Source organism: Lithobates pipiens, unplaced genomic scaffold (genome assembly GCF_037356315.1).
Source record: "Lithobates pipiens isolate NorthernLeopardFrog02 unplaced genomic scaffold, aLitPip1_a1.2 Scaffold_13, whole genome shotgun sequence".
In the NCBI taxonomy this organism is placed as follows: domain Eukaryota; kingdom Metazoa; phylum Chordata; class Amphibia; order Anura; family Ranidae; genus Lithobates; species Lithobates pipiens.
Window position 1 is genome coordinate 81,228,073 of NW_027507718.1, and position 15,430 is coordinate 81,243,502.

The following is a 15,430-nucleotide window of genomic DNA, read 5'->3' on the forward strand; positions in this document are numbered from 1 at the left end:
TCCCATTGCGGAGATTTCCCTTCACTTCCTGCCCCATAGCCAAACAGGAAGTGAGAGGCAATCTATGCAAATTGAGGGAATCCATTGCCCCCCCCCCCCCGACAGGCCCTGAGAATTATTGCCCCCACTCGAAAATTTGAGGGCAGGTCTTAAACAGCAAGGGGTGTGGCCTTGACAGGAAGGGGTGGGTCATATTTAAATTAGGGTGTACACAAGTTTAGTCAGGCCTAGGGCAGCACAAAATCTAAATACACTACTGCTTGGAGTCAGTGTGAAAGCCATCTGGTGGGATACCAGGTTATGGCAGCTATGGAGACTGGTGATTGCCTCTGCGACCGGGGAGAATATCTTTTTTCTCTTGCTGCTTTTAACCTCTTACGATCTGGAGGTTAACAACATCTGGTAAGAAGTGAGCAGTGGTGGCGGTGTATTGTGGCACTTGGAGTGACATATGTTTTGAAACCTCGGACTGCAATATTATTTTGCCACTGGGAGTCTATGGACTATATGAACTTCTATATGAACTGGTGTGTATTATTTTTTTATTTTTTGGAATAGTTAGCATGTTAATTAACATAAAATCTAATATTTATTTAGGCACGTGAGCACTTTCTGTTATTATACTTGTTGACTGATGTGAATGTATGCTTCGTAAATTGATGGCACTATATAAGGACTTGTAATAAATAATAAATAAATCTATGAAATTATGCACATGAATTGTTTGTTTTCAATATGTATTTATGTAGCTTTGAGCACATGTGATATTGAATTGGTTTTATTTATTTGAGCAGCAAAGCACTTTTTGAATTGCCATATAAAAATGGACAGCGCACCTATTTAGGAGGATTCAAAAATACTCTGAGAATATATACATCCTTTGTTCTAGTCACATCAGATGACTTCAAGATCTTGGATAACAGTAGCAGGGGAAAGTACAACAGTTATGTTACGACGCGCTCCGTGGGTTCCAAATATCTTACTTCCTCAGGCTCTGAAACTATAAGGATATGGGACTGTGCACTTTTTATATGGTTTTTATTTATTCTATTCTCATAGATATAGCAATAGCAGCATTTTAGGTTCTAGGTGTAGATATTGAGTGCAGAGTTTTCATTACAGTGCCTTGAAAAAGTATTCATAACCCTTGACATTTTCCACATTTTGTCATGTTACAACCAAAAAAGGTAAATGTATTTTTTTGGGGATTTTATGTGTGATAGACCAACACAAAGTGGCACATAATTGTGAAGCGGATTAATACATATATGAAAAGCATGCCCTGCATTTGTAATCAGCCCCCCGAGTCAATACTTTGTAATGAAATTACAGCTGCAAGTCTTTTTGGGTATGTCTCTACCAGCTTTGTACATCTAGAGAGTGACATTTTTGTTTGCAAAATAGCGCAAACTCTGTCAGATTGAATGGAGAGCGTCTGTGAAAAGCAATTTTTAAGTCTTGCCACACATTCTCAATTGGATTTGGGTCTGGACTTTGACTGGGCCATTCTAACACATGAATATGCTTTGGTCTAAACCAGTCTCCAAACTGCGGCCTGGGGGCCACTTTGCTTGCTTTTATCCTGCTCTTAAGGCACCATTTCATCCACTGATACCAGAAATGGGGCACAATTCCTCCCAATGACACCAAATATGGGGCATGATTCCTCCCAATTACATCAACAATGGGGCACAATTCTGCCCATTGGCAGTAAATATGGGGCACAATTCCTCCCAATGACACCACTAATGGGGAACAATTCCTTCCAATGACACTACTAATGGGGCACAATTCCTCCCAATGACACCAACAATGGGGCACAATTTTGCCCAATGACACCAACAATCAGGCAAAATGTATTCCAATGACGCCAATGATGGGGCAGAATTTAGCCCAATGTCACCAACGATTGGGCACAATTACTCCCACTTTCCTACTCTCACTGGCCACAGTCCGGCCCCTCTAAAGTCTGAAGGACAGTAAACTGGCCCTTTGTTTAGAAAGTTTGGAGACCCCTGGTCTAAACCATTCCATTGTAGCTCTGGCAGTATGTTTAGGGGCGATGTCCTCCTGAAAGATGAAACGCCGCCCCAGTCTCAAGTCTTTTGCAGACTCTAACAGGTTTTCTTCTATGATTGCCCTGTATTTTTCTACATCCATCTTCCCATCAACTCTGACCAGCTTCCCTGTCCCTGCTGAAGAAAAGCATCCCCACAACATGATGTTGCCAACACCATGTATCACGGTGGGGATTGTGTGTTCAGGTTGATGTGCACTGTTAGTTTTCCACCACACAGTGTTTTGCTTTTAGGCCAAAATTCTGGTCTCATCTGACCAGAGCACCTTCTTCCACATGTTTGCTGTGTCCCCCACATGGCTTCTTGAAAACTTCAAAGGGGATTTCTTACGGCTTTCTTTCAGCAATGGCTTTCTTCTTGCCACTCATTCATAAGGCCAGATTTGTGCAGTGCACGACTAATAATTGTCCTGTGGACAGATTCTCCCACCTGAACTGTGGATGTCTGCAGAGATCCTCCAGAGTTACCATGGGCCTCTTGGCTGCTTCTTTGATCATTGTGCTCCTTGCCTAGCCTGCCAGTTTAGGTAGACAGCCATGTATTGGTAGGTTTGCAGTTGTGCCATACTCTTTCCATTTTCAGATGATGAATCAAACAGTGCTTCATGAGATGTTCAAAGCTTGGGATATTTTTTATAACCTAACCCTGCTTTAAACTTCTCCACAACTTTATTTCTGACCTGTCTGGTGTGTTCCTTGACCTTCATGATGCTGTTTGTTCACTAAAGTTCTCTAATAAACCTCTGAGGGCGTCACAGAACAGCTGTATTTATACTAAGATTAAATTATACACAGGTGAATTCTATTTACTAATTAGGTGCCTTATGAAGGCAATTGGTTCCACTAGATTTTAGTTAGGGGTATCAGAGTAAAAAGGGGCTGAATACAAATGCATTTGAAAAAAATGTGGAAAGCCATTTATCATTTTCCTTCCACTTAACAATTATGTGGCACTTTGTGTTAGTCTATCACATAAAATCCCAATAAAATACATTTACTTTTTTGTAACATGACAAAAATGTGGAAAATGTCAAGGCGTAGGAATACCAGGGCATATTTTGTATAGTTTAGATTTCTTACCAGCTGAAAAGTTCTCTGCGGCTCTCTGAAGCAGATTTGCACATGTCTTTTTATTATCTATTTCAAATTTTTTAACACATATTTGCAATTTATGACTTTGAAGCCATTGGCAAAAAAAAAAAAAAAAAAAAAAAAGGAAACTGCTAAAGAAAATGTTATACTTACCTGTCCTGCAGATTGTTCCTGGAATGTTTTCTCTTGCTGGATGCCTGGTCCCCCACTGCACTCTATATCATGCCATGTTTAGTTGATGGCAGATAGAATCACAGAGAGCAGGAGAAGACCAAGTTCTGGTAACTGCTTAGTGGCGCTGTTTAAACAGTAGATCACTGGGGGTTCATAAAAAGGAACCCCACAGACCAGCTGCACTGGATTTCAAGTTCTTGCCTCATTCTGAACTCTCTAAATAGGTGAGCAACAGTTAAGCCCCTTTCACACATACCGCCCGTCAGTTTTTTAAGCGGACCTGAATGGACACTTCATTCACCTCTATGGAGTGACGGATGTCAGCGGTGACATGTCCATCGACATCTGATCCGCTCCGATCCGCTAAATGCAGACAGATCAAAACCCTATTTTCCATCCGTCTGGAGGATAGGGTCGTATGAAAACTGACAAGTGGTCCGTTTTCATCCGAACCCCCATAGAGGAGAGCGGGGCTCTGACAGGTCCATCCCTGCACAGTAAGCAGAGACGGACCTGTCATTCACCGGCTCGGCGGGGAGCAACAGATCAATCCCTGCTGAGCAAGCGGAATCCGTCAAAAACTGACAGCCCTGTGTGAAAAGGGCCTTAGGCTATCTGTTTATCATTCTGTTTATTTAATAACTGTACCTCTGACTTGGATCATCTTGGTAACATTGCCAACATATTCATAGAGAAGAACCAGATTACATGCTGGAATATCTATGCCCTCATCAGCCACGGATGTAGCTATTAACAACTTGCTGTTCCCGGAGTATTTAAATGTGTCCAGAGCTCCTTTCTGGTTTGGAAGGCTCATTCCTGAAATTGAAAGGTACACAAACATCATAATCAATACATTATTTATTCAATTGGATCTGCACTCTGCAACAAATATACAGACTTACCTAATAAGGCAAAATTCAGTAATCCATATTAACCAAACTGACTTTTCTAAACTGTACTTCACTGAAATCTGGTTGAAATGATTATTACACACTGTTCTTCGTACTGGCTTCTTTATGAAACTTTTCTGTTTTAAAAGTTAGAGTGTATTTTGGAAAATGAACTGTTTGTTTATACCTTCATCCTAAAACCAAGGGTGGGCTACTGTAACTAGTGTTGGGCCTCCTACATAAGTTGTGCCTGTTTATCTACAGTCTTCTTTTTCTCTACAGCTGTTCAAAGTCCAGAATTTATACAGTTTCTCTGAGCTTCAGCAGGCAGGGAGCAGAGTGCTGAATTTACTCTGCAGAACTCAGTGAGGAAAGCTGATTGGAGGGAATGGACACAGACCTCTTCAAACAGCACACAGGAACAGAGCTAAGGCTGTCAATCACATTCTTTGCACTGGAGCCTCCTCCCATCACCTTTTTACCTATTGATATCAGGAAAGCCTGCCAGATGAGACTCATGAAGATAACAGAGGAATAAGGCAGCTGACAGGAATTACACTTCTGAAACAAGCACATACTATAGAGCAGTGGTCTCCAACCTTTTGGGCACCGTCCCTCCCACTGATACGAGACACTATTCTGCCATCTGACACCGACAATGGAGCACCATTTTTCCCACTGACGCCACTAATGGGGCACTATTCCTCCCTGTGATACCAATGGTGGGGCATATTCCTCCCTGTGATACCAATAGTGGGGCACTATTCCTCCCCCCAATAACAGATTTTTACTCCCACAGTGCAAGGAAAATTTCAACTCCCACTGGCCAAAGTCTGGCCTTCCTAGAGTCTGAAGGGCAATAAACCAGCCCTTTCTTTAGAATGTTTGGAGACTCCTGCTATAGAGGGACAGGCTTTGTTCATAGTTCATGTTTACAACCACTTTAGGTGCCATTTGTGTCCCATTGGGCAGGTTTTCTTTCACTTCTTGTCCTGTAGGCAAAACAAGAAGTGAGAGGAAATCCCCTCTTAGGTAGCTGCCAAAATAACAAGGGCCCTAATTGAAAAACATATCCCCTCTATTCAAAGTTTTGATTTCTCGTCTTTTTCAATCCTTGTGATAATTGTGAACAGGACAAATAATGAGAGTGAATCTCCTCAATGGGGAACCTGACTGGACCCTTTACCACTCTTTCCAAAACTAAAACAAATAAAGTTCTGACTTTAGATATACTCCAGCTAATTTTCCTAGCACTCTCATGGCATTATTCTAAAGGATTGCAGGGATTAGACCTTGTTACTGAGGATTTAGGCTGAAAAGCTTCATCATCCACTGTTGGGAGATAGCTGCCAACATTAGGCACCTGTGAAGCCCCATCTAGCTGAATGAGTTACACAGTCAGGTTGAAAAAAAAAAATAGCAATCTCTGGCATTATTACTTTAAATGTTAATATCCACTCATATTCTATGCATTAAGACCTGCATGCAGCTCTTTTTTTAACAATCAACTGAGCTGACCAGAACTAATTTTTAGGACGTCTATTCCACATTTTCAGAACTTACTGTGAAGAAACCTTTCAATTTATGAAGGTTAAACTCATAAAAGAATGCATTCAGTCCAGCTAAACTTTGTTCATGGCTGAGGTCCTTGTTTTAACCTCGTCAGAAAAAGTTTAAGGGTTGAAAAGGTTCTTCACAGGAAGTTGTTTAATCATACAACAGTGGGGTGCCAGGATTGGGCATAAGTATGAGTCACAGGCTCAATGCTCTGGAAAGTGATAGGTGTTTCTGAAGGACGATGAGAAGCCAGGTCATAGTTTGCAATGGACAAGTAAAGCTGGTCCTGGTCAGTCAACCTTGTAGGTCAACCTTGTAGAATGTTTCTCAGAAAGGAAACAACGATAGAAAAAAATTAATTACCTCTATATAAGTGGGCGGCGTTTAATGCAGAAAGCATTTGAAAGGAGTTAACCTATAAGCCCTGCAGTCCGATCAAGAGTCAGGCTCTGAAGGCCTGAGAGAACCTACTGCCAAAGTTGATGTCAGAGGGTCTCTTCTGACCCCTCTGCGCATTAACGCACAAGCACACTCTGGCCACCCATGGCATTGTTAATCATGGTTTTAAGGTCAAATATACAATGTCCTATGAAGGCCAAGCTAGTCAGGAACTTCTTTGACGCAGCATCAGCATTCCATCCCCACAGTCAAAGTGCTCTATGCATCTGTACAGACATCAGTCCCTTGTGAGACACAGGTTTAGATGCTTGTAATAAGTCATCACAATGGAAGAACAGCTTCAGAAATGTGTTTCATGCCTTCTATCAAAATCAGGCGGTGGAGGAATAGATTTTTGAGGAAGTCCACCAATTCGGGAAGAAACGCTAGCTGCCGGTCAGTGGGATTCTGAAGAGTGAGCACTCCCTCAGTCTAGTGTTCTTTGTGTTAAGGCAGGTCACTGATGTATTCATCGATTTTCAAATGCCCCCTCAAAGAGGAAAATCCCAACCATCCTCTGAGGTGGGGTACAGGACCTCCAAGCTGCTTCCATTCCATAAAGAGGAAAAATTAAATGACTATGTGTGCAAAAAGCTCAGCTGTAGGAGCCCTAAAAGACCCAAGGCCTGGAGCAGTAGGCTGTTACTTCAAATGCAAGGTAGAAACTAGGTCTGACACAATCCGGCTAAGCCTGAGATGATAGCAGTTGTGCCTTAAAAACAGTGACTTCAGTGATATACTGTTGGGACTCTGACTCTGAGTTTAGATGGCAACAGGGGGCAAAACTCAGCCTATTCTAAGGTTCTAAGGCTTTGGAGGTTCAGAGACTCTGCAGGGGAAGGCATTAGAGTGCGCTTACAGTCTCCCAATGCAATGTGGCCCAATATTTAAGCACATATAGCAATGCAATGTGGCCCAATATTTAAGCACATATAGCCTAAAATATTCGACTGGATATAAAAGTCTCTATAGACCGGGGGGGGGGGGGTCTTCTCTGACAGAGCAGAGGAAGACTGAGAATGATCCTATAACATTAGGGACAGTTCCTGTGGATCTGGGGAAGGACTTGGCCTTGCCAAACAGAGCTGAGGAAGAGAGTGATGATAATGGTGATCCTATAACAATAGATGTCTCAGGTTCTGGATTACAGGCAGTTCCTTCTAGGGATATTGGGTAAATGCCACCACAATCACTAAGGGAGTATGACCCGAGGTCACTCATTGCAGAGGGATTGTCCAGTTTTTGTATCTTTACGAAGACCTGTTGCTTCTGCGTGGAAATTTAACTGAACCATATGTGAGGCAAGGCCTCTGGAACTCACAAACCCAGGCAGCTGACGAGGATTAATGGCGGTTCCGAGTCGACCAGGTCACTGTAGGCAGGCAGTGAAAACAGACCAGAGATTAACGTGGTGCTTTAAGAGCAGCAGCAAGATGGTTCTACACTTTAGACTTAATGGTAAGAAAGAGAGCACGGCCATTCCACCTAGCAGATGACACCAGCATTATTACCCTCAGCCTTAACCCTTGCCATCATAAAACTTGCAGTGGGGGGGGGGGTATTTAAACAGGCAGTAAATGAAGAGGTAGCACCCAGTGCTCACTCAGTAAGGCTTCAAAGACATCTAGGGCTGTGCTAAAACCATGAAAATGACTCCCAACTAATACAGTACACTCAGATTTGGAAAGTGTCACAATACAGAGGCAAGTGGCCAAATTCCAAGTTAGCCCTGCATGTCTAGTTCAAGAGGTTCCATGTATGACCTTAGATAGCTGCTGTATAGAGAACAGCTCAAGCAGCATTGTAGTAAAGAATTTTGATTAAAGTTTCAGAAGAACAATTCAGTAAAGAAAGGGGAACCAAAAAAAAAAGGCCAGTAGAGCTAAGGAAAAGGCCCCCAACCTCCGAAGACACTATAAAAAAACGAAAGCATGCTGGGTAGAGGAAGGGTTCCTCAGAGGCTGGTCTGAAGCATGCTGGGTAGAGAAAGGGTTATACAACTTTATTTTGCTTGCCAGTGTCTAAATCTCCTGTCCGCAGCAATATAACCTGAATGTACCTGAATCATTGCGGGTCTCAATAGATGCTAAAGAATCATCAATACAATAAGGTTTTATAGCAATGAAAACCTGAGGATATGCAGTTACAAATCATAAAAAAGTATATATTTGTTTACAGTACGCTTTTAAAAAAAAAATACTCTCATGTATTCACTGTGACCCTTGGTGACACATCTATGAAGACTTAACACAAGGAGGACTTAAGGGGTAAGTTCACCTTTTCAGAAAAAGGTAAACTGACACCATACACCCTAAACTCACCCTGGTCCTCATTCAACTTACATCCATGGTTGATGAACTTAAAGTACTGATGTGGTCTGGGGTTTGAAAATCCCAGTTCTTCTTATCGGTCATTGTGCACCATTTTCAGGATGGATCAGAGTGATGCGCTGGGCCGGTGCTGACCAATCATAATCACTCTGATCCTTTCAGGAAGTGCAGAAAGAAGGGGAAAAATAGTATGGATTTCAAATGACTGGTTTAAAGTGTTTTTATGAATTTATGGAAAATTGCTGTCACTATGTTTTATTCCATCTAATTTAATAAAATCATATAATAAACATAACCATATTCAAAGTGCAATTTAAATGATTCATACATGTAATATGCATGAAAAATTTCTAACTAATTTAGATTCTAGGTTTTTTTTATCACTAAAGATGCTCATGTACAGGCTGATCTTCTGCTACAGCAAATATATTCTCTAAATGCCAGGCAAAAGAATCTGTGTATGCTGCAAAACCTGTAAGCATAAAACTCCCTTCCAGATTTCAGACATGTCTGTCAGTTTAAAAATGACCTGGATGCAGGGCTCGACGCCTGCAGGAAAGCATGGGAACGTCGTTCCTGTACTTTTTCCTCAGCAGGAACGCCGTTCCTATTAGGACTGGCTGTGCTGCCAGCTGGAAAATGAACATGTGCAGTTCCCGACATGGCAGAGTCTACTGCTTGGGCGGCACAGGAGTAGGCAGGTAGGAGCAGATTAACAGAAGCGGTGCAGGAACACTCCTGCTGTGATCTGGCGATGTGTCCTTCACCTGTCACAGCTGCATGTTCCCTACAGAGCACAGCCCCCTCTACACGAATGGAAGATGGTGGACCCGCTCTGCCTCTTCCCGCCCCTTTCTCCCTGTGTCCGCCCACACTCTGGAAGCCTGTGTGATGGGTCCATGAGGAGGATGTGTGGGCGGGAACATTTGAACAGAGCAGCCAGCAGCCACATCTTAAACCGAAAGCTGTGCATTGACTGAGCAAGTAAACCTCTTGCTGGACCTGCCAAGTGAGTGAGATGTGACCAGTCTCTCCCCCTCCCTTTCTGATCTCTCCCAAATCCCCCCCCCACCCCCTTTCCTTATCTGCAGCTAAAGAGTTCTATTTCCGCAGTCTGTGCAGTATCTGGTCCTATGTGCTATGAAGAGGGTGCACACTGATGTGCTGCGGTTTGGCTGCAGTGCTGGTGTACTCACAGTCTTCTTGCACGTTACCCCCGGTCCCATATAGACTTCTGTTAGGTAGCACATTTTTTCTGCATGTTCTGAAAGTACACAAAACGTCCTACATGCTGCATCTTTGGTGCACTTTAAAAAAACGACAGCAAAAATGCACAACCTAAAATAAGTCTATGGGACTGCGGCGAAGGAAAACTGCAAGTACACCAGTGTGCGCTGAAAGGCTTGTACACACTTGCAGCAGGCACTGCCACTCCAATGAAAAGTGATCCATGCTCAGGTCACTTTTCAGAGCCATTTGACAGGCAGTAAGGAGGCGATGACACATTTCCTCACTGCCTGTTTTAACCCCGTAAATGTCAATCCCTCCAGGTAATGGCACGGTTCCAACTCCACCTTATATCCACAATTCTCTTTTGGTATTAGAAGTGCTCTCACCTTATCTTTTATCTAATACATACAGAAAGTTATGGAAATACAGTGGAGTTCAAAGTGAATTTCTACACCTAAGTGGAGCACTTTACAGACAATTTGAGGAGTTTGTTAAACACAAGACTGGCAGATGTAAGACACCATAGACAGATAAAAATTTCTGCTGAACCAGCTGAATTTTTATCCATGTATCGACAAGCTGGCTGTACTGAAGTTGAATCATCCATCCCTCTCCAGGATTCTGGACATGGATGGGGATACATTGTGAAGTGGGATGGATGATGTTGGGTGGGGATGGGGATACATTGTGGAAAGGACTCAGATAATTCTGGATGGGGATGAGGATACATTATTTTTTTTGGGGTGGGGTGATCTTTGGTGAGTTTTAACACTTTTTTTTCCCCAAGACTTGACCCCTGGCTGGATGGATGATTTAGATACAAGGAGTACACATTTTTCAGATTTTGCCATAAGATAAGTCTTTTAAACATCCAGTTGCCTAATGCTTGGTGTGATCCAGTTGCCTAATGCTTGGTGTGAGCAGGTGGATTTTTGGTTCATTAGCGCAGCAATTTTCTTTACCTATATTATCATGGCTTTTATTTCTTCCAAAAATTATTTCTGGTTTTAAAAAGCTGAGTGATGAGGTTTCCTCAATCCATTTCTTTAGAGCCTAGAAAGTACAGAAACAGTCAAAATTATATTGTTAGTGACAAATATAGGAATATATCTTATTGTTTGTATGAACACTTATGCCACGTATACACGATCGGACTATCCGGCAGACAAACTATGCAGCCAAGGTCGGCCGGACTTTCCGAATGAGCGGACCTGCCCACACACGCCCAGACTTTTCTGGCGGACTGGGTCCGGCAGACAGTCCGCCAGACTATGGCAGGAGTCCGCCGGACTTTTGAAATGAGCGGACTTGCCCACACGCGGAGTAAAGTCCGTTCATTTTGAACGTGACTCCAGGTAGACGGAACTAGTAAAGGAAGTGAATGTCGCCGCCTCCATCGGCGAGATTGACACCTCGCTAGGTCCTTCACCTGGTATGGATTTAAAGGAGAACCCCTACGCTGAAAAAACGGCGTGGGGGTCCCCCCAAAAGTCCATAGCAGACCCTTATCTGAGTACGTAGCCTGGCTGGTCAGGAAAGGGGGTGGGGACGAGGGAGCGCCCCCCCTCTCCTGAGCCATACCAGGCCACGTGCCCTCAACAAGAGGCTCTTGTCCCCCGGTTGATGAGGACAAGGGCCTCTTCCCAACAACCCTGGCTTCCCCAGAGGATGCTGGGACTGTGACATCATAAGGGGCTGGGTCACCATGTGACATCACCCGGTGACCCCGCCCCATGTCCCTATATAAGTCGCCGCACAACGCGTCCCTGCCATTAAGGCTGGAGAGAGCGTCGTGTCAACATCGGAAGAAGAAGAGAAGAAGAAGAAGAGAAGAAGAAGCAGAAGGCGGCGGCGGCGACAGAAGACCGGGCCAACGCTAGTAAAAGAGCTGGAAGAAGAAAGTGGAGGCCCGGCAAGAAGAACTGAAGAGCGGGACAAGACCCCCGAAGTCGGAAGAAGACCCCTGGGCGGCAGCAGCGGCGAAGGAGAAAGCCAGGCTCCTCCGCTAGTAGAAGAGCTAGCAAAAGAGCGAGAAGATCCCTGGAGACGGAAGAAGAGAAGACCCCTGGAGACGGAAGAAGAGAAGACCTCCAGAGCTGTCTAATAAAGTATTTTAAAAACCTGTGTTGTGTTTTTTTTATGTACACTTTTTTTCCCCTAGGTGAATGGGTAGGGGTACCATATACCCCATACTCATTCACATAGGGTAGGGGGCTGGAATCTGGGGGCCCCCTTATTATATGACGCCCTCTCCTCCCAGCAGACAGTAATTAAACTAGCTGTCCTGGTTGCGCCCTAGGCGGCAGTGCGCCCTAAACGGCTGCCTAGTTAACCTAGTGGTAGTGTCTGCCCTGTGTGAAGCACCACTTCTAACAGTCTTTTGTGCCTCCTAGAAATAAGTGTGGCACTTCTGTCCATAATTATGTAGTAATATATGTAATAGTGATTTTTTGAACAATCACAAAAATAAAAGGAAAAAAAGTGACAAACCAAAGCACAAGGTTTTAGGCTGATTGTTTCAGAAATAAATACCTCTACTAAAGCTCTGGTCTTCACAAAGAGAAGTGTGCGGGTCTCTGGATTTTCATGATAAGATTCAGATAGGATAAACTGCAACTCTTCCAACTTTGGATTTTCATTATCATCTGCAATGTCCATCAGTTGTGGCAACTTAACTGTGAAAAAAATAAATAAATCAAGGTTATCCTATTTAGTTACATTATATATGTATGTATACAGGTATGTGTGTATATATTTGCACAGGTGTGGATGTATGTATATGTGTATAAATGGGTGTGTGTGGCATGTAGGTGTACAGTTATAGGGGGTGTAGGGGGTTATTTACAAAAGGCAAAGCCACTTTGTACTGCAAGTGAACTTGGAAGTGCAGCCCTGTGAATCTAAGGGGTATATCTGAAATGAGTGGAAGCTCTGCTGATTTTATCATCCAATCATGTACAAGCTAAAATGCTGTTTTTTATTTTCCTTGTATGTCCCCCTCAGATCTACAGTGACTTTACTTCCAAGTGCACTCGCAGTGCAAAGTAGATTTTACTTTAGTAAATAACCCCCACAGTTATGTGTGTGTATCTGGATGTTCACATATGTATATTTACATTTCTCCAATGTCTTCACCATCCCTTTCCATTTGTTCTGCCCACTCCTTCATCTGTACTCATGTATTGCATTTTCTCACATATTTTTATTTATACAGAAATAGAACACCATTCTTTTTAATTTGCCTGACCCATTTATGAATGAGTATCCACACACTGAGACCAATTTACAAACTGTGTTCAATCTTTCTATAAAGTGTAGACCATCATACTTAATGTGATTGTAGCTGTATTAGTGCAATTGTGACAGAGAAAATTGAGTACTGTCTGTGATACTTTTTTTATTTGCACTAACATACAATTTTTCAGGACAAGCTTTCGGGGTATGTCCCCTTCTACTTACTTGGACCTTGAAGAAGGGGACATACCCCGAAAGCTTGTCCTGAAAAATTGTATGTTAGTGCAAATTTTCTCTATAAAGTGTAGACAGATATTCACAAATAGTTATGATTCTTTCATTTGTTATTGTTCTGACACTTTCACAAGAACTGTTCACTAGAACTGTTTCTTCCTTTTCCAAGAGATCATTAGGATTCAGAGCCAGACCTTATCCCAATCAATACCCAAGACCATGGCCTCCTGTCAAACTTTTAAATTTCTAGGCGACATCTCCTTGCTGCTCCGCAATGCTGGCTACTGCATTTCCTGTCAGTTCACAGTCTTATCAGCTTCCTCACTTCTCACTCCTTCCATCTTATCTCCTCAATTCCATCTACCACCCTCCAGCTTCCTTCTCTCCCCCAGTTTATAAAATCCTAAACAGGTGTTCTATAGAAAAGTGCCCGCTATCGGGAAGTGCCCGGCATGAACAGCGCATGTGCCATACGCAACAGCACAACAGCTGAGTTTGCGATCAGCTGTTGTGTCAGCAAGATGACGCCTGCACATAATAGCCAACAGAAGGAATTTTTCTCTCAGATTGTGCCTTGCGCTGGCGAGGTGTGTTCATGTCGGTGAGGGGCGAATTAGTACATGATTGGGGCAGATTATTCAATGATGGGCAGTGCTGCAAAATACATTTTTCTTCTATTCTTCCTGGACACTTGCACTGGGGCACGTTTAGTCAACTGAAGGGCGCATTTTTCTATCTGAAAAATATGTGTTTTGCAGCACTGGCCTTCATTTAAAAATCCGTCCCCATCTTGTACTAATCTACCCCTCACCGACATGAACACGCCTCATCAGCGCAAGGCACAATCTGATATAAAAATGTCTTCCGTCCACTATTATGCGCAGGCGCCGTCTCGCCGTCACAACAGCTGATCGTAAAATCAATGTGCTTTTCCGTGCGGCGCATATGCAGTACATCCCAGACACTTCTCGATAGCGGCACTATGGCCATATCTCATCCCCCAGCTGTCAAATTTGCATTCCTGACATAACTTCACACCTTTGTCACTGGAGTAGTGCTTCTGCACTCACCTCCCTATCTGCTATCCTCTCCACTGCTGCACTTCCATAACTACTAGTCTTCTGTTCTAGCCTGACATCGCCCTCCAATATTCATCTAATTAACTGTAATCCCTCTCTAGGTCCATACAAACAGAAACATTATTTTTTATTATACTATCGCTTTCATGTCCATCAGAGGACTCCTCTGTATCTCATATTGTCCTATTGTCCTCACCTATTAACTATTTGGGCACCATTTATCTGTCCACTCCTAGGTACAATAAGCTTTCAAACTCAGCATTCTCTGATTTTTTTTTTCCTACAGAATATAACCCTCTCAAAATTTAACCAATCTCCATGCAATACAGGTCAGTCTCATAGCCCTGTTCACTTAAATTGTTACTAAACCCAGGACCCTGCATTTACTATATCTGGTCTCCCACAGTACACAGAACATGGAAATGCAATTATTTTAGTAAATATAAACTGCTAAATACTTTTTCTCATCAGCAGTATATAGCAGTCTTGTGACTTCTATCAGTTCCTGTTTACAGTTTGTAGGAGGAGTTTTCATACTGCACTCATCTGTCCTATCATGATCCAGGGCCAATGACCCTCTGTCGGGACAGTGCTGATTGGCCCTATGCTGATCAAATGCACCCTCCCAAGAAAAGAAAAACTCTCTAGCAATACACACCAAACAGCATGTGCAACCTGACTCCAAAGGCTCTTTCTTATCATGACCTGTTCTGGAGTCAGTGGAAAAAGAGGAGGATCTGTGCATACAGGTCAAACAGCCTTTTTACACAATGCAGAGGATTAACCCTTAGGTTACACAGTGAGTATAACAAGCATGATTTACTGCATATATAGGCTGATTTCACTGTTGTAGGTTTAGTAACACTTTAACCACTAGCCGACCAGCCGCCGCAGTTATACTGCAGCAGTTTGGCTTGGCAAATCGCCGTAGCTGTACGTCGCTCCTTTAAGACATGACAGCAGGCACGCACCCAGCACGTGTCCCCAAAGCTGATGCGCGTGCCTGGCAGGCGCAATGACTGCCAGGCACCCGCGTCGCTCGTGACAGAGTGAGAACCAGGATCTGTGTGTCTAAACACACAAATTCCGGTT

At 43.2% G+C, this 15,430-nt stretch overlaps 1 protein-coding gene across 2 annotated transcripts in view; it reads right to left on the reverse strand.

Moving 5' to 3' along the window:
- LOC143974133 (antiviral innate immune response receptor RIG-I-like) overlaps positions 1 to 15,430 on the reverse strand; it is a 111,179-nt gene that overhangs the window by 7,891 nt on the left and 87,858 nt on the right. For both annotated transcript variants that reach the window (XM_077475247.1, XM_077475246.1), the window contains exons 15-17: positions 12,324 to 12,466; positions 10,754 to 10,844; positions 3,992 to 4,162 (exon numbers count right to left, since the gene is read on the reverse strand). In XM_077475247.1, coding sequence (XP_077331373.1) covers positions 3,992 to 4,162; positions 10,754 to 10,844; positions 12,324 to 12,466 — 405 coding nt within the window. The remainder of the gene's footprint in view (positions 1 to 3,991; positions 4,163 to 10,753; positions 10,845 to 12,323; positions 12,467 to 15,430) is intronic.